The sequence below is a fragment of the Canis aureus genome, chromosome 7 (genome assembly GCF_053574225.1).
Source record: "Canis aureus isolate CA01 chromosome 7, VMU_Caureus_v.1.0, whole genome shotgun sequence".
In the NCBI taxonomy this organism is placed as follows: Eukaryota; Metazoa; Chordata; class Mammalia; order Carnivora; family Canidae; genus Canis; species Canis aureus.
Genome location: NC_135617.1, coordinates 4,822,841 through 4,847,554, shown reverse-complemented (window position 1 = coordinate 4,847,554; position 24,714 = coordinate 4,822,841). Strand labels below are relative to the sequence as shown.

General features: G+C 41.1%; 1 protein-coding gene across 2 annotated transcripts in view; it reads left to right on the top strand.

The window, feature by feature from the left end:
- The window catches only part of SLC16A10 (solute carrier family 16 member 10), a 118,201-nt gene that overhangs the window by 66,510 nt on the left and 26,977 nt on the right, over nucleotides 1-24,714 (top strand). For both annotated transcript variants that reach the window (XM_077902755.1, XM_077902756.1), the window contains exon 3: nucleotides 1,190-1,652. In XM_077902755.1, coding sequence (XP_077758881.1) covers nucleotides 1,190-1,652 — 463 coding nt within the window. The remainder of the gene's footprint in view (nucleotides 1-1,189; nucleotides 1,653-24,714) is intronic.

The following is a 24,714-nucleotide window of genomic DNA, read 5'->3' as shown; positions in this document are numbered from 1 at the left end:
CCTGGAACATAGCTGCTCAATATATGTTATGGAATAGAGTGGAGATTCAGTTAAGGGTGATCAGAGTGAGGTAAAATTAATTTGGGAAAGCCTAGAAGTGACTCTTGAGTCTCATTTGGAGATTGTGTGAACTGTGGATTACTAGAGGGGGAAGGACATGTTAGAGAATTGCCAGCATGCCTTGATTTTATCAGATTCTAGAGTTCCTTATGATTACTTTAGCATATTGCTAAACTAGTATTATTGTTCAAAATTTAATTATTAACCAACTTTATCTGTGTTAGTTTCTAATAAATAATTTGCCTTTACCTACTGATCTATAGCCTTTTGAATTGATTTTTCAAAAGAAAAAAACCAGTTTTATTCCTTACCTTGTTTCAAAGAACGTAATAATATCCTTTATATTCATAAAAGATGCGTAATGATATTATTTTGGGTTAAACTATAAAATTATTAATCCTTTATTATTCTTTAGGGGTATACATGGCCTTAAAACTTACAAGGTGGGATCACAAATAACACACTTCACTTAGTCTTTCTGCAATCAGAATATGATTTCTTGTTATCTTGTGCAACACTGAGAGCCACGCAATACAGGGCGAAGGTTGGTCTACAGCCCTTAGGCCAGCAAAAATGAGATACAACTGCTCTTCTGTGCAAATGTTTCTGATATAACCTTGGGGAGAAAACATCAAATGCAGCTTTTCCTTTGAATAGATTGCTTAGTAAGTGCCTGGGAAATCTCAATAAAATGAGTTTTCATAGTAAAATGATAATTTTTCAAAACTCTTATTGAGACCAGGCTTTTCGGTTGTTAGTGTAATCACTGTCAATTTTACTGAGGCCCTTCCTGGCACTGTGCTTTCTGAGTTGTGGAGAGCACAGCAGTTCTTCCCAAGTGCTGCTTGGTTCACCTGAAATGCGTAGAAAGAGGAAGAGGAACAAGATCATAGTTGGCCTTAGTGGTCATTTTTCACATACTCAAGGCGTCTTATTATCCATTCCAATTGAATTAAAATATTTTTAGTGTTGTATTCTTGATTTATTAAGTCTTTCACCTCTTTTTGGTGAGTATTTGCATAGACGGCGTCAGTGAACTAAAATCTACTTTTACTATGAGGTTGCTATTCTGCTAAACACTTGATAAAAATAATGAAAGCTACTTTCCATCTTTTTCATCTTTCCACAGCTCCATCGAGCCTCTGTACCTGACCTATGGCATCATATTTGCCTGTGGCTGCTCCTTTGCATACCAGCCTTCGCTGGTCATTTTGGGACATTATTTCAAGAAGCGCCTTGGACTGGTGAATGGCATTGTCACCGCCGGCAGCAGCATCTTCACAATTTTGCTGCCTTTCCTTTTAAGGTTCCTGACTGACAATGTGAGCTTCTTCTACACACTGAGGGTCCTCTGCATCTTCATGTTTGTTCTGTTTCTGGCTAGCTTTACTTACCGACCTCTTGCTCCAAATGCCAAAGATAAAGAGAGTGGAACAAAAGGAAGCAACAGATTCTCCCTCTTTTCCAGGAGGAAGTTTAGTCCTCCAAAAAAAATTTTCAATTTTGCCATCTTCAAGGTGACAGCTTATGCAGTTTGGGCAATTGGAATACCACTTGCACTTTTTGGATATTTTGTGCCTTATGTTCACTTGGTGAGTATGCTCCTTTGGCTTTGCTAGTAACAGATATTGTTATTTCATATAAGAAAAGTTCTTAGAAGAGCAAGATAGATCACGTTGAAGTTGGCCTTAGACATCATCCTGGTTGTAATTCAGGGACTCTTGAAATTCAAGTTCCCTTAAACAAGGGCAACACAACCATCAGATCATTAAATAAGAGGGTATGTTTCATGGTGTGCTTTGGTATTTTAAAAATTGCCAAACCTAAATAAACACTTAAAAAAAAAAAAGGCTAGAATACTAGAACAAATATCATCAATACAAAAACTTAATAGCTCACGTATCTTTCAAATAGCTTACAAATCATAATCAGGGACAGAGACAGTGCAGTGATTTTTGTCAACATCAATAAACTCTTTTTTGACAAAAGGGTACAGAAATTCGGTAAATTGTAAAAAGCCAGTGACCTTGACACAAAGAAGCACTACATATATTTGTGGGATACTTCTGGGAAAATGGGAATCCTTTTCAGAGGATTATTTAAGAAATGTTAGCAAGTTCTAAATGAGGGGAGAATAGGAATTTCACAGGAAATTAAGAATTCAAGTGCTCAAGCAATTTATATTGTTTACTTCTATTTCAAAGGCAAATTTAAGCCTCTTGATACTGAAACAAAAATTAGCAGTATCTGAATATTTGCCCCTGGCAGGATTTCTTCAAAAGTTCTTCCTTTTTTCTTACTGTTGGGGCTAAAAATGTATTTACAGTTCAACATACTTGGTAGATCATAAACAAAAATGATGCTAGGACATACTTTTGTATGTATTCTATGTGTATGACCTTGGATCTTTTCTAGCTTTTAGTCTACTTTTGGACATTCATACAATTTTTCTTTAAAGTTTTGGTGGAAGTTGGTAAGAACTCAAGGAATTTGGGGCTCAAAGAATCAGCTAGTAAACTATGTGATCAACTTTTTGTGGGTTCCAATGCTTGATTTGGAAAGGAATTAAGTCAAGGAAACAGAAAGAAATGGTAAGCAGTCCTGGACCTAAGAATAATTTTGATTTCTCAATTCCTCTTATTCTCGTTTTGCTACAAGTGTTAATGAAGCAACTGAGATGACCAATGGGAGACAGGGAGAAGGACTAGTTTTTAGTACTCTTGAGTCAACTTGGTATTTTGCAGAGACCGAGCTACTAGGTAAAATAACCTAGTATGTGACCCCTGTCAGATATGTAGTATATGGCTACGTCTTGACCTGATAGTCCATTTTTACACTTTTAGGAAGGCATGTCGAAACCATCTGAAGCTGTTTTTTGTTGGAATATAGATGCATTGTGGAAGGATCTACTTTACCAACTACCCCTTCCATTGGTTCTATGGTTAAAACATTTGTGATGTCCTTCTCAAAGATGAGTAGACTTTTAAAAAATGTTTTCATTGGTGCTACTAAGTGAGCACACGCAGAGAAATCAGTATCTGTTTTGTTAATACTAGACATTTCCCGAAGGATAAGTGGTGGGTGACTTTCTAGTTATTTCTGGTAATATAATTTGTAAAATAATTTGACATATATTATTTCATCACACACACACACACACACACACACACACACACACACACACAAAACCTGTGAAGTAGGCATAATAAACAATATTAGCCCACATTGTAGAGGCTGGAAAACAGATCCATCATTAGCAGGGATGTTAAGTGAAATGAGTATGCCTTAAGGAAATTTAATAACTATGTTACTGATCTTCTTAAATCAAATTTCATGATGAATGATGAGTTAGACAGGATTATAAATATTAATGTCATCAGGAAGCTGTAAATCAGATAGCACACAGAACATTAAAGTCTGTTAATTCTGATAACAAACTACGTCTTTTTTTCTGCTTTCCCTCCTTCTAGGCATGTTTTCTTACAAAACGTATTGATATTTCTCGTTTGTGATTTTTTTTTTTTTCCTTTGTTAAACTGTTACAGCACTAAAAGCCATATTGGAGAGGAAACACCACACAGTTAAATGCCTTGTGGGCTATTTAGGTCTCATGTTAGATGTGTGCACTGAGTTTGTCACTGTGTTGTAAATTAAGGTTTGGATTGTAGATACTTGCTTAACCCAGTCTTCCCCTTAGAGGAGGAAAAGATGCCTCACATCTTTCCAAACGTAAATAGATGATATCCAACTCATGTTAAACCCTTTACTGGGTGTCGGAAGGATACACGTGTGACGTTTAAGAACCTGTCAAAGGAGCATAAAATCTAGTAAATGTAAGAATAAAAGCTGTTATAGTTTATAACTTTTACATACATTATCTTATTTAATCTTCACAGCAATGGAGTACCTGTGATATAGTATCTTCATTTCACTGATGAAAAGACTGAGCAACTGAGAAATTTAAAAACTTGCCCCGGGTCACAGAAATAGTGACTGGTAATTATTGGTGTGGCACTTTTCTTCCAGAGACAGTGTTATTTATATATTGGGTGAAGGTAAAAGATCTGTGGTAAGACAGATCTGGGTTTTGTCCCCGACTAGCTGCGTGACCTTGAGTAACGTCGTCCGTGAGAATCAGTTTCTTCATCTATCAAATAGGGATAAACCCAATTCTGTAGAGTTGTTTTAAGGGTTAGAGGAAATGTATGTAAAGCATCTATCCAGTTCTGGTGTAAACAATGAGAGTTATTTTAATTTAAAGACCATGTGATTGCCGATTGAGTAGTTTTTAAGTGAGGGCTATAGAAGAGTCAAAGGAGAAAGATGATATCCATTTGGAAAAGTGGTTAGTAAAAGCTTTGCAGGATTGGAGTTGGGCCTTGAGCATGAGACTTGGTGTTAAATTCAGATTCTTAATCAACTCACTTATCTAGGTCTTCCTTGAAGATTCAGAAGTACAATAAATTAGTTAAGTTAAAAATTCTGAGATTTTAGAATTTAGAATATACATGATTTGAGAGAGAATATATATGGTTTGTGTCAGTCTTGCTTTTGCAGTGGGTTGAAGGTTTTATCTTTCAGTAGTTGACTTTTAAGATGAATCCTATTGCTTCCCCAAAGCTGTCAGGTGATCTCACTTTTAGGCCTACCCACTTATAATCTCCATTGTGAGGCTACAAATCTTATAGATCAATTTAGATGAGGCCTAACTTTAAGATTTTAAAAATTTGAGGGAGTGAGTGTGTGTGCCCGTGCGAACATGAGCAGTGGAGGGGTGGGCAGAGGGAGAGGGACAAGCTCCCCACTGAGCAGGAAGCTCGACTCAAGACTCAAGCCCAGGCCCCTGGGATCATAACCTGAGCCAAAGGCAGACTCTTAACCGACTGAGCCACTCAAGGCCCCAAGGCCTAACTTTCTAAATAACCATTGTTAGTGGCAGCTGCTTTAGTTTTTAGTTATTTGCCCCTTTTGCCTGGGAGTTGTTTTGCTTTGTTTTCTGGGCTACATATTTTTGGCTTCTCCTTATTTAGTTTTTCTTCATTTGCTTCCAGAAGCATAACACTCTCTTAGTTTTCTTCTTAACCTCTCCCTCACCCCTTAATATCTTTGCTGGTTCTTTTTTCACCCTGACCCTTAATATCAATGTGTCCTAGGGCTTGTCCCTGATGTTTTTATCTACTCATTCCACTGGTAGTTTCATCCAGTCTCGTGAGTTCAAACATTATATATAGGCCAGTCACTCTAAATTTGTATTTCTTACTCAGATCACTTTCCTAAATTCTCTACCAGACTTTTATTTTATTTTTTTAAAAGATTTTGTTTATTTATTCATGAGAGACACACAGAGGCAGAGACACAGGCAGAGGGAGAAGCAGGCTCCCTGGGAAGAGCCTGATGTGGAACTCAATCCCAGGACCCCAGGATCATGCCCTGAACCAAAGGCATACGCTCAACCACTGAGCCACTCAGGTGCTCCCCTCTACCAGACATTTAGAACTAACTGCCTACTTAATATCTCCACTTGTAGGACTGCTAGGCGTTTCTGATTTAATACATCCAATCCTGAAGTCCTGGTCTTACCCCTTCACAACCCTGCTTTGCCCCCAGCCCTTCCCATCTTAGAAGATGACAATTTCATCCCTGTAATTGATCAGGCCCAAAACCTTGGAATCATCCTTGGCTCTTCTTTCTTCTATGCCACACTCCTGATCCAGTCTGGAAATTCTGGTGGTTCTTCTAGGATCTGACCACCTTTCATCATCCTCACTACCGTTCCATTGACCAGGCCACCACTGTCCCTAGCCTGAATCCCTGCCCTTGTCACGTAACTGGGCTCCCTGCTAAGTTCCCTGCCCACTGCAACCTGTTCTCTACACAGAAGCCACCAGTATCCTTTCAACACATGAGTCAAACTCTGCTCAAAATCCTTTACTGGCTGGCTCTCCATTTCTTTGAGAGTAAGAACTCCTGTCCTTATAGTGGACTACAAGGTACTCCCTTGATCTGGCCCCTCTTTTCTCTCTGATCTCACCTTATGACTTTGCCTCCCTTGCTCACTCTGCTCCTGCCACACTGTTCTTTTTGTTTTTAAAAGATTTTATTTTGAAGTAATCTCTACACCCAATGTGGGGCTTGTACCCACAACCCCAAGATCAAGAGTTTCACACTCCTCTGATTGAGCCAGCCGGGTACCCCTCTATTCACCTTTTAATGAGGAATAGCTTGACCACCTGGTTCAAACTCCCTTTGCTCCCCTCCCCTCTCCACAGCATTCCCAAAACCCCTCATGCTGCTCTTTTTCTTTTTCCATTGCACCTAATACCTTCTAACATATTACATAATTTATTATTATTATTATTTGCTGTCTATATGTATATCTCTGCTAGAATATAAACCTCATGAGGCTAAGGATCTTTATGTTTTGTTCAGTGAGCGATCCCACAATGCCTAGTGCACGGTGGGTCCTCAAGTATTTGTCTAATGACTAAACATATTATGGGTAAGTCTAAAGCTACACTATGTAAACAATATTCATTTTCTTTCCATTTCAGTCTTTAAAGTTGTCTCTGATGCCATAATGATTTTTTACATTTTCACATTTTATAGGATATAATGGTGTTTCTACTCATTAAAGTTAATAACTCAAACTTGGCAAACCTCCAGAGTAATTAACACTAATGCCATCTGTTAATGGAGAAAAGAATTGATGTGTTTTGCTTTGACCCACACCTTTATATGTTTATGTTGAAATTGTCAATTGATAAATAGAAGAGATTTCTACATCTCTGTCACTATTTTAAGTATACGGAAGGAGGAAATAGGAATACTTGGTGGCCATCCCTATTAATGAGGAAAGCTAGACAGTTGGTGTCTGCCCTACTGGGTAGCAACCGAAAAATCTCAAAAAGCCCTGGGTGGTGTGTGTAAGAGTAGGGTTGGATTCACAGGCCATGGCCTGACCAAAATCTGGTTTGCTAGGCACAGGGCCACATCAGTCAGATGACTGATAAATCCCTAGGAATGACAATGATAATGTAACTTTTCTCAGTGACGTGAAGTGCTCCGTCCTCAGTACAAAGGTGCTTTAGTTTTTATTACTTCCACATCTCTTCCGTTCCTACTCACCTTGAAAAGCAGCTATTGAGTACCTGTGTTCTTTGACTCTAGAACATAAGGTAGTTGGGTCAAATTTTAGTTTTTAAGCTTTAGACCCACATAGTTTTCTATCAAAGAGAAGATGACTGATGTATGTTGTAATCTGTAATATATATTGTTTATTAGCCTATTTCGAAAATTTGGTGATAAGCTAGGGATGTGTCAGTTTTGTGTCGGGAAGTGATTGTTCTCAAAAGAAACTTTGATCTGTTAGAAGGACCCATTTATCTAATGCTGTGATTAAAGACCCAACCATTTGCCTGCTGACAGGGCAATTAAGTAGACACCAAGTCCAGTTTCAATTGGAAACGAACAAGTTGTATTTTTAAACTAGATATGAAATTTTGAGACAAACATGCCAACACGTGAGGCATTTTATAGCTTTGATTAATGCCATATGCTGTCGTGAGTCAATACAGGAATGTCACCGTTAGACCTCACTGGTCAGAGCCCCTGTGATCATATTGTGAAAGCAGGAATCTGCTCCAAGCCAGAGCTCAGGGTGCTGAGCCATGCAAACAGGAACAGCATACATGCTTTCATTCCATTTGTGGCTTCCTAGGAGGGAGATTCAGGTAACATTTGTCCGGAATCTACAGCCTGTTGAGCATCTTCACAAAATCTCATGTAGCCATCACAAGAATGAGTGTGTCAAGTATAATAAATAACTAGAAACTTCAGGCTAAGGAAATGACTCAGCTGCTAAATTATACTTGTTCAAGACCACTCACTGAGTTACGCTCAGAGCTGGGATTTGAACACAGATGTTGGACTCATGTTCTTTCTATGAAAGAGTCTGCTGTTCCTTCATCAAGTCACCTCACAGTTGAAGTGCTGCTTGTTATCAGGCAAAGTCTTCTTTGCTTTGCAAGTTTCCCTTCCATTCTCAGCATGAAGAAGAGAGGCGGTGCTGGATCCACCCCAGCACTCGGAGCCCGTGGAGAGGACGGTGGAGGAAATGGGCTTCTGCCCTAATGTAATGTGTGAATCAGAGGGTGTCACGTAACCACATTTCCAGCCCCTTCATCTCCTCTTCTGATCTCTAGCACATTGCGAATGTGAGAAAACTGAGTTGCTTATCACAAACATACTCTGTGACAAGCAGAACATGGCATACACGGTCTTAGGTTTTGATTTCTACAATAAACATCAAGCATAGCAGAAGAAAAAAAATGGACATATATAAAAATTTATAGCAAGATCTGTCATATATTTGGTTAACATAAGCACTATTATAGGAAGACAGGAAAAAATAGCTTATATTTTAGAGTTACATATAAACTCTGAGGTCACCGATAGATCATTAGTGTCCTGAGAAGGCCCTAAAGAGTCCTTGTGCTGGAAAGCTGTACCTTCTGTCTTGTGAATGTGTCAATTTCACCAGGTTTTTTTCGTTTTGTTTTTAAGAATCTCAGGTTTTATTGGCTAAAACACACTTTTTGAATAATTTCAAAATTTAACTGTTATGTGGATGTTTGCTTATCCCTCAAATGCTTGGATTAGTATCAAAGTTTGTTGAAGTTTGAAGAACCTAATTTAGGTAAGGGTCCTATTGTGATTTTTAGGTCAATCAGAAAAAAAAAGTCAGTATGATAGAAGATGAATACAAACAGAAATCTGAATTTGAAGAATCTTCCCTTTGTGAGGCTATATTTGTTTTTTGTTTTTTTTTCCCTAAAGAATGCCATTTAAAGCTTTTTTTTGGGAAACATTTTATTTATTTATTTATTTAGAGAGACACACACAGAAAGAGAGAGAGAGAGAGAGGCAGAGACACAGGCAGAGAGAGAAGCAGGCTCCATGCAGGGAGCCCGATGTGGGACTCCATCCCAGGTCTCCGGGATCACACCTTGGGCTGGAGGCGGCGCTAAACACGCTGAGCCACCAGGGCTGCCCCGTGAGGCTATATTTGGACATTGGCTTTACCCCATATTTATCAGGGGGTTGTGATGGGTGGAGAGTGATCTGATCCATTGAGAGTACGTTTCTGCTCGTTTAACCTTACCTTCTGAGTTCCAGAGCATCTCTTTGGAGAAACCCTGGCAGACACTAACTCCAAGGATCACAGAGCATAAGAGGAAACAGGCCTTAGGTTACATAATTGTCCTGCAGGGAAGAGTCTTTAGCGCCCGGAAAGTTGGAGGGCTGCACATGTCTTGTGTATCGGCCCCCAGACTGCCGTGCCGCTGTCCGTTTTCCCCTCTGCTTTTCCTTTCTGTCCCCATTATCTCTACTGAGCTTTTGACCTTCCCCTACCCATCACCCGTTGTAATCAGGACGTGTATACTCCCTTGTAACAAATTGGAGAAAAGCTTGTTTAATGGGAGGTGGTACCCACCATTTGGCGGCGAAGCCGCGAACATGGACAGCCGGTGTGCAGATGTGCAATCCAGCTGTGTGTGCAGCCGTGTCCAATTGAGCAGATTCATTCTTGGAGGGGCACGGCAGGAGCAACTGCAGCAGCCAGAGCTCTGGAGCGTGGTTTAAGACTCTGCATGTCCGGTCCTTATGGCCACTCAGGGCTTGGCTTTCAACTGCAAGTTTCTTTTAAACAGATGTAACCTTTATCGACTTCCCACATCTTTACTATCAGTTTACAGGAAGCTCCACAAACGTGATTTTTCCCTGGAGCCTCAGGGCCACACTGCGGGATAGGCATGAGGCTGGGCTTCTACCTGGTGTAGCCTGGGCTTGAGCCCAGCTCCTCTTAAGAGTGTGGCTTTTTTTTTTCTTTAAGGGTTTAATTATTTGACAGCACAAGCAGAGAGTATGACAAGGAGAGGGAGAAGCAGACTCCCTGCTGAGCAGGGAGCCTTATGTGGGGCTTGATCCCAGGACCCTGGGATCGTGACCCTAGCTGAAGGCAGATGCTTAACCGACTGAGCCACCCAGGGTGCCCCAAGACTGTGGCTTTTAAATAAGTTATTTATATACCTGCAAAGATATGTAACAGTAATTTAGGAGTTGAAAGGGATTGTACGGGTGATTTTTTTTTTTAAGATTTTATTTATTTAAAAAAAAGATTTTATTTATTCATGAGAGAGACAGAGAGAGAGAGAGAGAGAGAGAGAGAGAGGCAGAGACTCAGGGAGAGAGAGAAGCAGGCTCCATGCAGGGAGCCTGATGTGGGACTTGATCCCAGGACCTCAGGGTCACGCCCTGGGGCTGAAGGCGGCACTAAACCGCTGAACCACCCGGGCTGCCCTGTATGGGTGATTTAATTGCACTTTTTTTTTTTTTTATTAGACTAGTAAAGGAAGTAAGGCACAGAAAGTGTAAGTTGCTTGCCAAACATCACATGGTAAAAAAAACAGCACAACATCCAAGAATTTCCATGGAAAATAAATGGAAGCTTATCATAGCCTAAAATGTAAGTGTGTACATAATAGAAACAGAATTTTTAGAGAGACGAAATAGTTTTCCTATGTAACATAAGCCTAGCCAACTCAGGACTCACTTCCTAGTCAGAGGTTGCCTTTCCATTGTGACACACTGCAGTTCCTCAGAGTTGCCAGTAGCAGTTATACTGGCGTTGTCTATCTTTTGTGGACATATTTGGAACTCGGGGTCAAGGATGTCCCTGAGAACACAGGCCTTGCAGTTAGTCTCCTTGTAAACCAGAGGTTACTGCGTGCCGTGCCAGACCCGGGCTGCGGGCTGCTGAGCTGACCTCTCCTGCTGCACGTATCACAGATCACGGTAAGGGCCTAACGGGATGAAAGCTGTGGGGCCCATTCACATCCCCAGCCGTGGGGAGCACGGTTGCTGTGCTTTGGAAATATTTTAAAATTCATTTATGATAGAATTGTCTAGTGTGAAGACTTTCCTCATCAGTCTTACTTGCTCTAAAATCAGATTAAGCCTAATATGGAGTTAACATTTAAATTTTGTTTTTAATCTAGAGGCTAACCCTGGAGACTAAATACCAGGGCCTAACAGTTATATTTTCTCCCTTCTTTTTCTTCTTGGTTTTGGTTTATTCTAATTATGTTGATTGTTCCTTTGGCATTTGTTAGCTAATGCCGACTGTGTTGGTACTTTGCAGAATAAGGAGTAATTACATGGTTTTTTCACCAAACTTTCTAATTTAAGTGCAGCTGACCCTTGAACAGTGCAGGGGTTACGGGACCCTGGACCCCCTCATACTCAGAAATCTGCAGATACTTTTTTACTAAGAGCGTACTGTTAACAGGAAGCCTTACTGATAATAGTTAAAAAATATTGTGTACGTTATCTGTTTCATCTACTGTAATCTTACAATAAAATAAGCTAGAGAAAGTAAAATGTTAAGATTATAAGAGTGGGGCCTGGCTGGCTTAGTTGATAGAGCATGTGACTATTGATCTTGGGGTTATAAGTTTGAGCCCCATGTTGGATGTAGAGATTGCTTAATAAATGGAAGTTTATTTAATTTTTTTAAAGATTTATTTATTTATTTATTTATGATAGACACAGAGAGAGAGGCAGAGACACAGGAGGAGGGAGAACCAGGCTCCATGCCAGGAGCCTGACGCAGGACTCGATCCCGGGACTCCAGGATCGCGCCCTGGGCCAAAGGCAGGTGCTAAACCGCTGAGCCACCCAGGGATCCCCAATAAATGGAAGTTTAAGAAAATACATTTACATTATTATACTGTATTTATTTTAAAAATTCTGGGTATTAAGTGGACCTACACAGTTTAAAACCCATGTTGTTCAAGGGTCAAGTGTAATTTTTAATTCTTCTATTTCTCATTTAAAAATAGGCTTATAAGTTTCATTGATGCAAGGATATTTCTTTATATAGTGGATTAATTTAAACATCAGAATTTATCCATTGAGATTTACTGTGTACACACTGTGTATGTGTATAACACTTAACATTTCTTGCAGGGTTTTTTGTTGTGAGGTGGTCTGGAAATGTCTCATTCATTTCATTCATTTTATTTTCCCAGAGAACTTCCAAAAATGATATGAAAATAACTCGTTTCACAATAATTTTTTTTTAAATCTCTGTGTGGGGCTTGAACTCACAACCCCAAGATCAGGAGTCACATACTTTACCAACTGAGCCAGCCCAGACACTCTCCACACATATGTTTTTTAAAATTATCAGTGTCAGGGTTAGAATTCAGTGATTCATGAGTTACGTATAACAATGCTCATTACATCTCCTTAATGCTCATCACCCCATGACCCCATTCCCCCCTCCACTTCCCCTCCAGCAACCCTTAGTTTGTTTCATACATTTTTTAAATTCAATTCTCACAGCAACCTTTTATGAGGAAAGCAGCACTGATACTGAATGGATTAAGAACGTTGACAATTGGAGAGATTTTATTTTGCTCAAGGTTGCACAGTTAGTGCCAGGGGTCTTGCTAGAATTAGAATGGGCTATTCCATTTTTCTGACCTTTTTTTTCCCTGCATACGTGTGATGTCCTCTAATTAGAACTCGGTTGAACAGATTCAGGCATTCGTTCATTTGACACATATCCACTGAGCACTTGGGTGCCATTAACATCGGAGGTATGGGGATGCAGTGGTGAGAACAGATACGATCTGTATTCCCACAGAGCTTGATAAATAAGTAAACAAGGTCGTTTTCAAATAGTGATATTTTCTTTGAAGAAAATAAAATGAGGCTCAATGGTTGAGCGTCTGCCCTCGGCTCAGGGTGTGATCCTGGAGTCCAGGGATCAAGTCCCACGTTGGGCTCCCTGCATGGAGCCTGCTTCTCCCTCTGCCTGTGTCTCTGCCTCTCTCTCTGTGTGTGTCTCATGAATAAATAAATAAAATCTTAAGAAAATGCAATGGAAGGTGATGGTGGGGGGTCACTTCAATTTGGGAAGTCTGGTACAGCCCCTTTGAGGCGGTGACAGTGCATTCTACTGGTGGATTAGATTTGTGGAAGGATTAGATATGTGGAAGATACAAAAATAAGAGCACTTCCTATTGCCCTTGGGAAGCCTATATAGAGAATCTCTCTAGTTCCTATCTTTAAGGCCAGCCAAGAGTTGATGAATTTTTTTATCCAACTTATTTTTATCTGGTGTATTGGAATCTGCATGTTGAAAATTTAAAATTCTTGCATAGGGCCCAAGCATTGCTATTTTTTTTCCAGATAATTTACTCACTACTTATATCTTCTAAGAATACACTGCTTTTTCTCAGTTCTCATGTGGTTATTGTGTTAATGATTAGACCTCTTCTCTCCTTCATCTTATCCCCACTTTTTTCCGATTTTTTTCCAGTGGCATCTGTGCTTTTCTTGCTTTTCTGACCTTGCATTTATTTTCCTGCAGATCTCAACATCTGCTGCAATTTGACTACTCAGGTTAGTGAAAATTTGCCCATTTATCAGTTTTGTGCCTAAGGCAGTATTCACCAGTATTCTCCTACTTAAGATGAATAAGGAGCTTTACTTCTGGCCACTTATAATTCATTAATGGTGGAAGTTAAATATCTACAGAACAGTCATCAAAACAAACTAGTTGAGGTTTTTAGTTTTTCTAGGTTTTTTTTTTTCCTCTTTCAAAGTATAATATACTAATATAGGAACTTGATAGAACAGGGCAATAATTAATACGTAAGAAACCTAGAAAACTGATCATTTACAAATGAGTAAACTAAAACAGAGCTGCTGCTTTTAGTAAGGCAGAGTAAGTTGTCATGAATTCCAAATTATATTTAGTTAGACAAAAGTAAGTATTTGTAGATAATTCAGTAGTTTTTAGAAGCGGTACACAGTTTTTTCAGTCATGAAAATTATCCCTAGAATATAGGCCCCAAACTGCTGAGAGATTTTGAATTTATAGGGGAGAAAGAAATCCACAGACACCTTTTTAACTTCAGTTGAAACCAGCAATAGCATATTTTTGTCAGGCCCTAATAGTATATAATATATTCAATGTAAGTATGGGAAAGGCTGGTGAAAACTGGAATTTTCTACAAAATACATTGAGTTTTGGGTGGGAGTTGTCCTGACACCTCAGGAAATGGTAAATAATAGATGGGTAAAGTAGACTGGAGACATCACAAGGGCGGAGACTGAACCCCCTCTTCTTTGCTTCTCCCCCAGCACCTAGCCTATGCATGCATAGCACTCAAAATACTTTTTGACCAGTTTTACCCTGAGCTTGTAGATTGGTTGACTTGCTGAAGTATGTGTTCTACTAATTTCTCTTGTGACTGTTCTCACTCTAACAGCGCTTTATGTTCTTTAAGTTATTTCTTTCTTTTGATCTTCAGTATAATAAACCCTGAAGGTGAGGAGTTTCTTTTGTTTTTTTTAAATTTTCCTCTATAGGGAAGGACATTAGTTGGTTTAGAGACTTTCTCTCGTCTCACACCTTCAGTGTGAGGGTGTAGTTTAAATAATAGAAATGAAAGTACCCTTGTCTGGTTTCAATGTGGAGTTATTTAAATACATGGAAATCCAGTGGTAAGAGGTACATAGTGTTGAAGCATGAGTGTTGAGCTGAGATGGCACCTGCTGTGCCTTGTACCTTCTCCTAGCTGCTTCCAGAAGATTGGGATGACAGCCCCACAAGTAGGCTAACAGATGTTCATGCCTCTCTTGACCCTTGCACACATTTGTGGAGTTTAAAATATCACCATATATTGATTATTGGATTTACGAAACATTTTAATAGCCTCAACATAAATCAGGTGTGCCTGTGCCTATTTAATTGTATCTCTATTTACCGAACACATGGTTTATATGTTTCTAACTCCTCAGGAACTGCCCCAGGGACTTTTTTACAGTTTCTTGCCACATGTCTCTTTGCTCTTGCTCTTTAGCTTGGGGTCAGGATTACTCAGTCCTAGTGTTTCTGTCCCACTTTTTCTTATGAGGTGCTCTCTAAGCTCTGTGTCACGTTGCCCTTTAGGGCAACCCTATCACGTGTCTAGAGCAATGTATCAGACCCAGGACTTCCTTTTAACTGCTGAAATAAAATGCCTAGATCATAAAAGCTACCCATAACTTAAAGAAAATAATGCCCATCTTTAACATAAGAAATGAAAAGTAATTTTTAATAAAAATTTTAATAACAATTTTTAATAAAATCATGTATATTTTGAAAGTTGATGTGGAGTGCTCCAATTGGATAGGGGGCCACCAAATGTGGGGGTCTCAACTGGGTGGGGGCCACTGGTGCAGGTGTGAAAGAGTTCACCCAAGGTAGAACAAAGGAGATAGAATTTTATTGGAAACACTGCAAGGAAGCAGCAGGCAGGACAGCAAAGGAGACACTGTGGTGAGATGGTGGTGAGGGGCCAAACTGGCAGAGTGATAGAGTATGGGGACTTGGGAATTTCTCCTTTTTTCGTCATCTTAGGACCTGTGCCTGGTTGTCATTGGTCAGTTCGGGCCTCTGGCTGTTTCAAGGTTGCTCACTTAACGAGGCTGTTTGCTTCAGCTCCTAACCCTGCGGACCCTTTTGTCTTGCTCAAGTTTCCAGTGCTCAAACCTGTTGCCTCAAAGTGACCTCTGCGTTCCCCTCTAACAGATCAACAGTGGCAAATCTTTGGCATTTGGGCAGGGGTCTCATCATCAGTAGCTTCTTTTTGCTGAATGAGGGACATGGAGATGTCCGTAGCTGTGGGTCAGTATTGGTTAGTTGAGAACTTATGTATAGGAATTATGAAGGGCGGAGGCAGCTGAGTCCAAGGTAAACTGCAGGTGTGACTCTCCCTGCAGATGAGTAGAGAGGATCATCTGCCAGCCTGAAGTTGGCAGTGACGGAAACTATTGTTGGAAAATCCATTCCATTTTTCAACTATTCAAGTAATCATATGCCCATGGGGTCCCGCTAATATCCCTACAGAATGACAAGCAGGAAGACTGTCTATACATGAGCTGTTGTGGCAGTTTCTCTGAATTTTACCTCAAGTTGTCCAGCTTAGGCAAACAACAAACAATTAAAAACTGTTAGTCAGGGGCGCCTGGGTGGCTCAGTCAGTGGTCCACGCAGGTCATGACCTCAGGGTTGTGATCCAGCCCCATGTCGGGCTCCATGCTGGGTGTGGAGCCTGCTTAAAATTCTCTCTCCTCCTCCTCTTCCCCCCCCCCCCATTAAAAAAGTTAATCAAAATTAGAATCTAACATCCATAAGAATGTGTTCTTGAAACATAATTTTTCTCTGAATTCACCATTATTTCCAGATAGCCAAGTCAAGACTAATTCATGTATTTGTTTGAAGTTTTATATAAATAATCTCTACACCAATCTGGGGTTTGAACTCAGGACTTCAAGATCAAGAGTCTTCTGCTCCACAACTGAGCCAGCCGGGCACCTCAACACTAATGTGTTTGTAAAACAAGTCCAGTTTTAACACATTTAGCCTAATTATTTACATAAACTCAGCAAGAATAGTGATTGATCATATAGATTCTTTAAAATCTGCTTTGCTGGAACTTTTTATAGGGAATCAATCTCTAGATTGAACTTTTAATGGCCAAACCAAATTCATTCATTCAGATATGTCTTCAATACCTATAGATTTGGGTGAATTCCTCTTCTTGATATCCCTAAAACATCCTAAGTTTCCCACACCTGCCAGGAAGTGACATTCTTGACTCATCTGGTAAGGCTGCTGGGAACTTGTAAGCAAAATATCAGGACATTTCCAAGGGGCTTTATTGGCTCTGTAAAGTCAGCCTTATTTCTTAAAGCTGTTTGGGCATATTGGAGTCTATGCATGTCTCTCTCAAATGTGACATTCCCGTCAAAGCCTTGGTAAAATAACCGATGTTTCCATTGGTGTCCTGTTACAAGGGGAACAGATTCTTCTTGAACTTAGGCAAATAACTATAAATGCCATGAAAGAAAGAATACTCAGAGGTTTTGAATTTCATAGGATTCAGGTAGGGAGAAAAGTTAAATGTTTCAACTTATTCGCAAAGGATAGATATTTTAAGAGGAAATTTCCTTAATCTGGAAGAGCAAACATTAGAGAACCAGCAGTGTTTTAAACAGGAGTCACAAAAACTATAATCATCTTCCTCAGTTCACTTAGTCCCATGTTATTCTTGTTCAATTCAAATGCAGTGGTTTTTAGGTCTGGACATTCTTACCCATTTTAGTTTTGTAATTTTAAAGACCTCAAAAACCTGTATTTGTCAAAAAGTCCTTTTGAATCTCCTTGAAGACAAAACTCATTTTGCGAGAGCATCAGAACAACTATAAATGACAAAAAAAACCCTCAGAAATGGACATGATTAAAGATTTCATAGAAGAGTTCATTATAATGCAGCAGACAAGGAAATCTGGCTATTTCTGTGACACCTAGAATTTTAATAATTAGAATGTCAAGCAATGACCTTATGCCAAAACATATTAAAGCTTTAGGAATTTGATATAATTGCTAAAATAGTTATAGCATTTGCCCAAACAACGTAACCTAAGGCTAAGTCATTATTTAACAGTTCTTCTGGAGCAACTTAATGTACCAAATAAACAAGCTCAATTACTCAAAAAAGATTTCATTTAGAATTTGAATCTTGGGAATTTTGTTTAAAAAAAAAAACAAAACCTCAAGAAGTTATAAAGCACATGCCTAAGTAGGATTACAGATCATCACAAAACTTAAATTTTTATTTATTTATTTATTTATTTATTTATTTATTTATTTATTTATGATTTTATTTATTCATGAGAGACACAGAAAGCCAGAGAGAAAAACAGGGTCCATGCCGGGAGCCTGATGTGGGACTTGATCCTGGGACTCCAGTATCACGCCCTGGGCTGAAGGCCGACGCTCAACCGCTGAGCCACCCAGGGATCCCAAAACTTAATTATTTATTTAACCAAGGTGGCAATAAGATTCCAAAGGCAAATAAGGTTTTATAGTTATTAGCAAAACTTAGCTCCTTTAATAGTGAGAAGTTTTAGTTCTCTGAAGTAATGAAAGACCTGATAAAGACAAATAGAAACTTTGGTTTTCTGGGCAGATAAAGAGAAGAAAAAAAAAAGCCCTCTGTTCCATTTTCGTATCAAGAGCAGACTAACAATCCAAGAAAACTTTGTCATTTTAACAGAGTAAAGCAGAATTTTAATCTCACACCAGTGTACTTTTAAAAATCTATTCATTTCAATCTCAGTCTGTCCTGACCACACATAAAATTTTTTTAATTTTTACTATTCTTAAAGATTTTATTTGAGAGAGAGAAAGAGGAAGAGGGGAGAGGGAGAGGGAGAAGCACCCTCCCTGCTGAGCAGGGAACCTGATGCTGTGCTTGCTCCCAAAACTCCAGGATCATGACCTGAGCTAAAGGCAGACACTTAACCAACTGAGCCATCCGGGTGCCCCTAAAATTATTTAAAAAAAAAGAAAAAGTGTGTGCACGCAGGGATGGTGGGGAGAGAAGGGCAGAGGGAGAAGGGGAGAGAGAGAATCTCAAGCAGACTCCCCACTAAGTGAGGAACCGGACATGGGGCTTAATCTTACAACCCTGAGACCATGACCTGAGTTGAATTCAAAAGTTGGATGCTTAACTGATTGAGGCACCTAGGTGCCCCCAAAATTCTTTACTGAAGCTTTGCCTTCTCAGACGTTCTACAACTTTTGCATTCAGATTTTTGTTCCAGACTTTTTCTCTCCAAACAGCCAGTCTCATTATAGGACAAATTTTTTTTTTTTCCTTCAACAAAAATGTGTTCTCATTCCTTATATCTTCCTCACATATCTCCTAATTTTCTACGTACAGAGTTGTTTTCCTTATTTCCATCAATCCTAATTACATTTAGCAGGATTTTAACTTAGAAACTTGTCTGCAGTGAAAACTAAGTAGTAACTAACTTGGTAACTTGTGAATTGCTACACCAGAATTCTTTAGATCTGATATTTATGAATACATTTCATAATTTTAAAAAACATAACTTTTCCATAGGACATTCTTTCAATAGGGCACAAAGCATGTTTTCCAACAGATTCAAGTTATCTTTAGTTTTTCTGCAATAAGAAGCCAAAAGCATAAGCCTATATTTAGTATTTAGTAATCAATTCTTTAGTATTTTATCTTTTTTGGAAACAACTTTGCTGTCCAGTGAATTCAATTCAATTCATCATCCAAGCCAAACTGTAAGATTTCAAGTTCCCAAAGACTTTGAAAGTTATACACAGGGTCAGATGGGCCATGAAACTGAGCAAGACACATTCTACAGTTTTTGTGGAAGTCAGGATTTTGGGGACAGTGCCATGAAGGCTTGTACATTTGAGACCTCTGGCCATTTGGAAGAATTCCAGCAAAAAAGGGCAAGCTGGAAAACAGTATTATAAGAAAGAGTTCTGTGGAGGGGTCTTACCTTTTGGTCTGGGAATTTGTACTGAGGCCAGGAAACCCTACATAAAAAGATGAGGCGTTTTTCCTTAGGCTTTGGGGGTCAAATTTGTTCCAGTTTTTAAGAATACAGCCCAAGAGGGAGTCCAAAGGAACTCAAAGAGGGGGTTTGTCCCTGAGTGGGAAGGACTGGCTGCTGATTTCCAAGAGGTATCCCACCAGAAGGAACGAAACTCTGACTCCTGGTTGTAATTTCAGTCAGGGCGTCCCTCTGACCTGAAAAAAGATGGGACCTTATGCAGAGAGACTGAGTCTACTGGGGCATCCCACCCAGAAGAAGGTCACAGCAAATGGGGGTGTCCCCTGCAGCAGCGAAAGCCTGACACCTGACTGCCAAACCGGGGTGGAAAAAGAGGGGAGAGGACTCACCACGCAGAGTGTGGGAATGTGTTTTGCCTATAGATCAAGATGGTGGCTGGACCTACCAAAACAAAGGAAAAGGGGGAGCAAGGTAGCTGAGTGTCAGGAAAGGGTCCTGAGTCCATAATGTACGCAGATTCGCTCTGGAGGAGCTGTAGATGAAGTGGGAGAGGAGAGGAAAGGGGTCCTTAGCCCTCATGGGCATGGCCAGTGCAGCCTCTTTGCCCTCAGACCTTTGGACCACACCAGGGAGCTGTCCTGTTCAGGGACCTTTGGTTGTCTGAGGAGTACTAGGGTTAGACTGCCAAGAGCTGGAAAGAAAAAGAGGGAGGGAAGGATCCCTCACCCTTTTGGGCGGGGGGTGGCCTGGTGGTTCCCTGTGGGCTTCAGATCCTCACCAAGGAGTAACTTTGGCCAGAGGTCATCGGATCTCCAACACCACTGGAGTTGGTTCCCTGAGGGAAAGTCCTAAGAAATTTCCAGAGCCAACAGAGGGTCATATGGGCCACCAAATGTGGGGCGTCCCAGTGGTGCAGGTGTGAAAGAATTCACCCAAGGCAGAACAGGAAGGATAGGAGTTGACTGAATATGCTGCAAGGGAGCCGCGGGCAGGACAGCAAGGGAGGGACTGTCTTGGATGAGGTGGTGGTGGTGAGGGGCCACAGTTAGAAGGCAGAGTGATGGAGTTCGGGGACTTAGGAAATTGTCCCTTGTATGGTCATCTTAGGACCTGTGCCTGATTGTCATTGGCCAGTTCGGGCCTCTGGTTGTTTCAGGGTTGGTTGCTTAATGAGCCTGTTCACATCATTTAAAACAGATGCAAACCTGGAAACACACAGTACCTCAAAAGACCATTCATCACAAACAGGAATCTGCACCTGCAGAGCTGCTGTGCCACGAAGTGCTCTTCGAAGTGTTAGTCGCTCGGGCAGGCACTGGACTGCGGCTGAGCCGTCTAAGGCATTTTACCAGAGGGGAGACCGTCTAGCTCCTTTGCAGACCAGACACTGGTTTTCTTTTCTTTTTTTTTTTAATTGGGGGAGGTGAGCAGGGAGAGAGAGAATCCCAAGCAGGCTGCACACCCAGCATAGAGCCTGACCCCGGTGCAGGGCTTGATCTCACAACTCAGAGATCATGACCTGAGCTAAACTGAGCAGATGCCTAACCGACTGAGCCACCCAGGTGGCCCCAGACAGACACGGTCTTAATTCACAGTGCATTGTGTTCATCCAAATTAGGGACCAAGGGTCTGAGAGGGCTGAATCTGGGCCAACAGACCCCCAGAAGAAAACTGCTTAGAATCAAATTTGGATTTAGGTGGAATAAATAAAATATAAATCAACAGATTAAACATCTTTCATTGTTCAGGAAGGACTAGAACAGTTCTTGTTAATTTGTGAAACATCTGGCATAGAAATTGTCAGCGTCGCTAAATTTCACGTTACCCCAAAACCCTAGTGATTTATGTTCTATTTTGCATTGAAGTCCATCTTCTAAAATTCAGGATTAGGGCATCCCAGGTGGCTCAGCGGTTTAGCGCTGCCTTCAGCCCAGGGTGTGATCCTGGGGTCCCAGGATCGAGTCCCACATCAGGCTCCCTGAATGGAGCCTGCTTCACCCTCTGCCTGTGTCTCTGCCTCTCTCTGTATCTCTCATGAATAAATAAATAAAATCTTTAAAAAATAAATAAATAAAATGCAGGATTATTTGAACTGGCATCCAAATTCAAATTGCTTTTGATTGATAATTCCTTCAGAATATTTAGCCAAATCTAGATCTGATGTAGTTAATGCTATGTCAGGGGTGGATTTTTTTTTAATGTTTTTTGTTTTGCTTTTTTCTTTAAGGAAAAAAAATGTTTAAAGGAAAAGTAAATACTTTAAAGAAATTTTATTTTTTTTTATTTTTTTTTTAAAGTTTTTTCATTTATTTATGATAGTCACACAGAGAGAGAGAGAGAGAGGCAGAGACATAGGCAGAGGGAGAAGCAGGCTCCATGCACTGGGAGCCTGATGTGGGATTCGATCCCGGGTCTCCAGGATCGTGCCCTGGGCCAAAGGCAGGCGCTAAACTGCTGTGCCACCCAGGGATCCCTAAAGAAATTTTAGAGTTAGAAAATGTTTTCAAAGTTAGATCAAGATTTTTTTTTTTTTTTTTTTAAGCCATCAGCTATCTTTCTTCCTTCTGGAAACTCTAGTGTTTCTGCTTCTTGGTGGCTGTGAAGTAATCTTCACTCTGGAAACTCTTGCGTCTGTTTTCTCAGTCCTGACCTTTACGTGGATTAACAGTGCAACGTGTGATTGCTAACACCGTGGAAGCCCATCTTCGTGAAATGGAAAGACTGGCCGTTTAAGAAAACCAGCAGAGCCAGCTCCCGGTGCCTCCTGAAGTCCTGTGAGGCCAAAGGTCTGCTCGCTCCCTGGTCAGCCGCTGAGGGGGCAGCGGTACCTGCCCCCCCCCCCCCATCACGACTCAAACATCTTGTTAGTAAATAGACACGAGGCCACCTGCGGACGGTGGTTCTCAAAAACGGTGGGAGGCAAAGGATTTTATGTTTTCATTTCAAGCAAATCTTAGTGCTGTTGTAGGCTCAGGCACAGGTGACCAACCTGCCGAGCTGAAACGACATCTGAGGCTGACCTGATAATTAAGGAATGGCTTTGAACAGCCGTAAGGTCCTGTTTCAATATTGTACGACGTAAAGGGCTTAATCTTATGTTTGCAAATCTGCGAGTTTAGTTTTCCCCCTCCGATCACCTCAGTGGGGTTGCTGGTGAGGCTTTCTAAGTGAATGCCCCACTTGTTTTAATTTACCTCCTTAGCAAAAACAGAGAAAACATAGTTGTTTAAAAAAGACAAGGAAAAAAAAAAGAGCAAACGCTCATTCCATTCAGATGTCTATTCATCTTACTTTGAAGTCCAAGGGTAGTGCAAATTTTTGATTTGCAGCAAATTCTAAGATTATCCATTAACTACTCTAGCAGGCTTCCTACTCCCTTTGTAAGTTTTAAAGGGACCAGGCTCTTTTCTCGGAGTTTATCTTTAAAGAAGTATATTTTCAGCACAGCCGTCTTCCAGAGCGATGGGATAACTTTTCAAATGTTGAAGGGATGTGTTAGAGACTAGTCTTAGCTGCGTGCAGGTGAGGCAGCGGCTGGAGCTGCTGCTCCCTGGGGTGAAGAGCAAGTACCAGTGCTCTGGACTCTGCGTCCCTCTTGGCAAGTAGGGAGCTGCTTTTGTCATAAGGAATGTTTACATTGCATTCTGTAATAAAGCAGTCTTTATCATAAAGAGTTCTTTATTACAGAATCACTGAAAATGCTGTGCGGCCTTTATCACCCTGTTTTGGGATGTCGCGTGTAACGTAAAAGATCCAGGCCCCTGACCTGGCCACAAGAGTCTATACTCCGGAGGGGCAAAATGAGGGCCTGTTGTTCAGTTTGAGGATGTGGGTCTGAAGAGGGAAGGCAGCAGATCGGGGAATCGGAATCCTCCCAGGCCGGGACAGACCATGGCTGCGTTCCTGGAATTTCTCTGTCACAGGGCACAGTAACTGCGACAGCCATGGGGGACAGGTACTGTCCACGTCCCCCGTCAGTGTGCCCGGGTAGCTGGACTTCTCTGTGCCGCGGCCGGCAGCGCGCCGTTGGAGCTCTTTCCGTCTTGCTTTCCCGGCCTCCCTACATTACTGCCTTTTGGGTTTTGCTTTTGTTTTTGTTTGTTTGTTTGTTTGTTTGTTTTTTAGCACTCAGAACTTGAGTCAGCAGCTGTTCCTGCAGATCCGCATCAGAAATCATTATCTTGAAGTGTCCCGTAGTCGTTCTTCTTTTTTTTTTTTTTTTTTTTAAATTTTTTTTTTATTTATTTATGATAGTCACAGAGAGAGAGAGAGGCACAGAGACATAGGCAGAGGGAGAAGCAGGCTCCATGCACCGGGAGCCTGATGTGGGACTCGATCCCGGGTCTCCAGGATCGCGCCCTGGGCCAAAGGCAGGCGCCAAACCGCTGCGCCACCCAGGGATCCCTCGTTCTTCTTTATCCCCCAAAGATACGTAGTTTAACCTCTATGTACAAAGGTTTGATCAAAAAAAAAAAAACAAAAACAAAAAACAAAAGTTTGATCATCATCTTTATGTAATAAGTTATGTGAATGGTACATAGAAGTCACTGAGCAAAAACCACCCACCCCTTAAAAAGTTGGAGGCAGGGGCAGCTGAGGTTGAGGACCTTCATGGCATTGGCCACGTCACACGCTTGTAGAAAATACTGCAGGTAGTTATCGACCTTTTTGACCAATGACCTCCTTGCTTTGCTGTCTTGTGCCACCACCGGGTTTCCAGGGTTCCTGCAAATGAAGTGATTCAGGGTCCCTTCTCTTGGGTACTCCTCTACTGTGCAGCTATTTGTTAAGGAGAAGCTGGAAATTCTGCTGCACTTGCATCAGCTTTATGGGAGCTGGTTTTGTATCTGGGCCCTCACTTTAGCTGACTAAAGCCCAAGGACTCAGCCTGGGGCCTCCGTGGAGGAACAGCACGTCTGAGGTCTCCCTGTGGCTCTGTGGCTCCTCCGCAGGGCAGAGGTGCATAGGGGAGAGAAGCCAGCTCGGCAGCTGACGTTCTTAGGCTCCCATCCCAGCCTCTCCAAAAGGAACCTGCTTCTGGGCTCGAGTGAGGGAAGAGGAAGCTCTCCCTTGGAGTCGGCTGGTCGGAAACAGATCATCCGCAGATCCGCGTTGAATCACCATTTACTTGAAGTGGGAGATGGTTGGGAGGAAGGGCAAACTGTGAACTACTTTGCCCTTTCTTCTTCTTCTTCT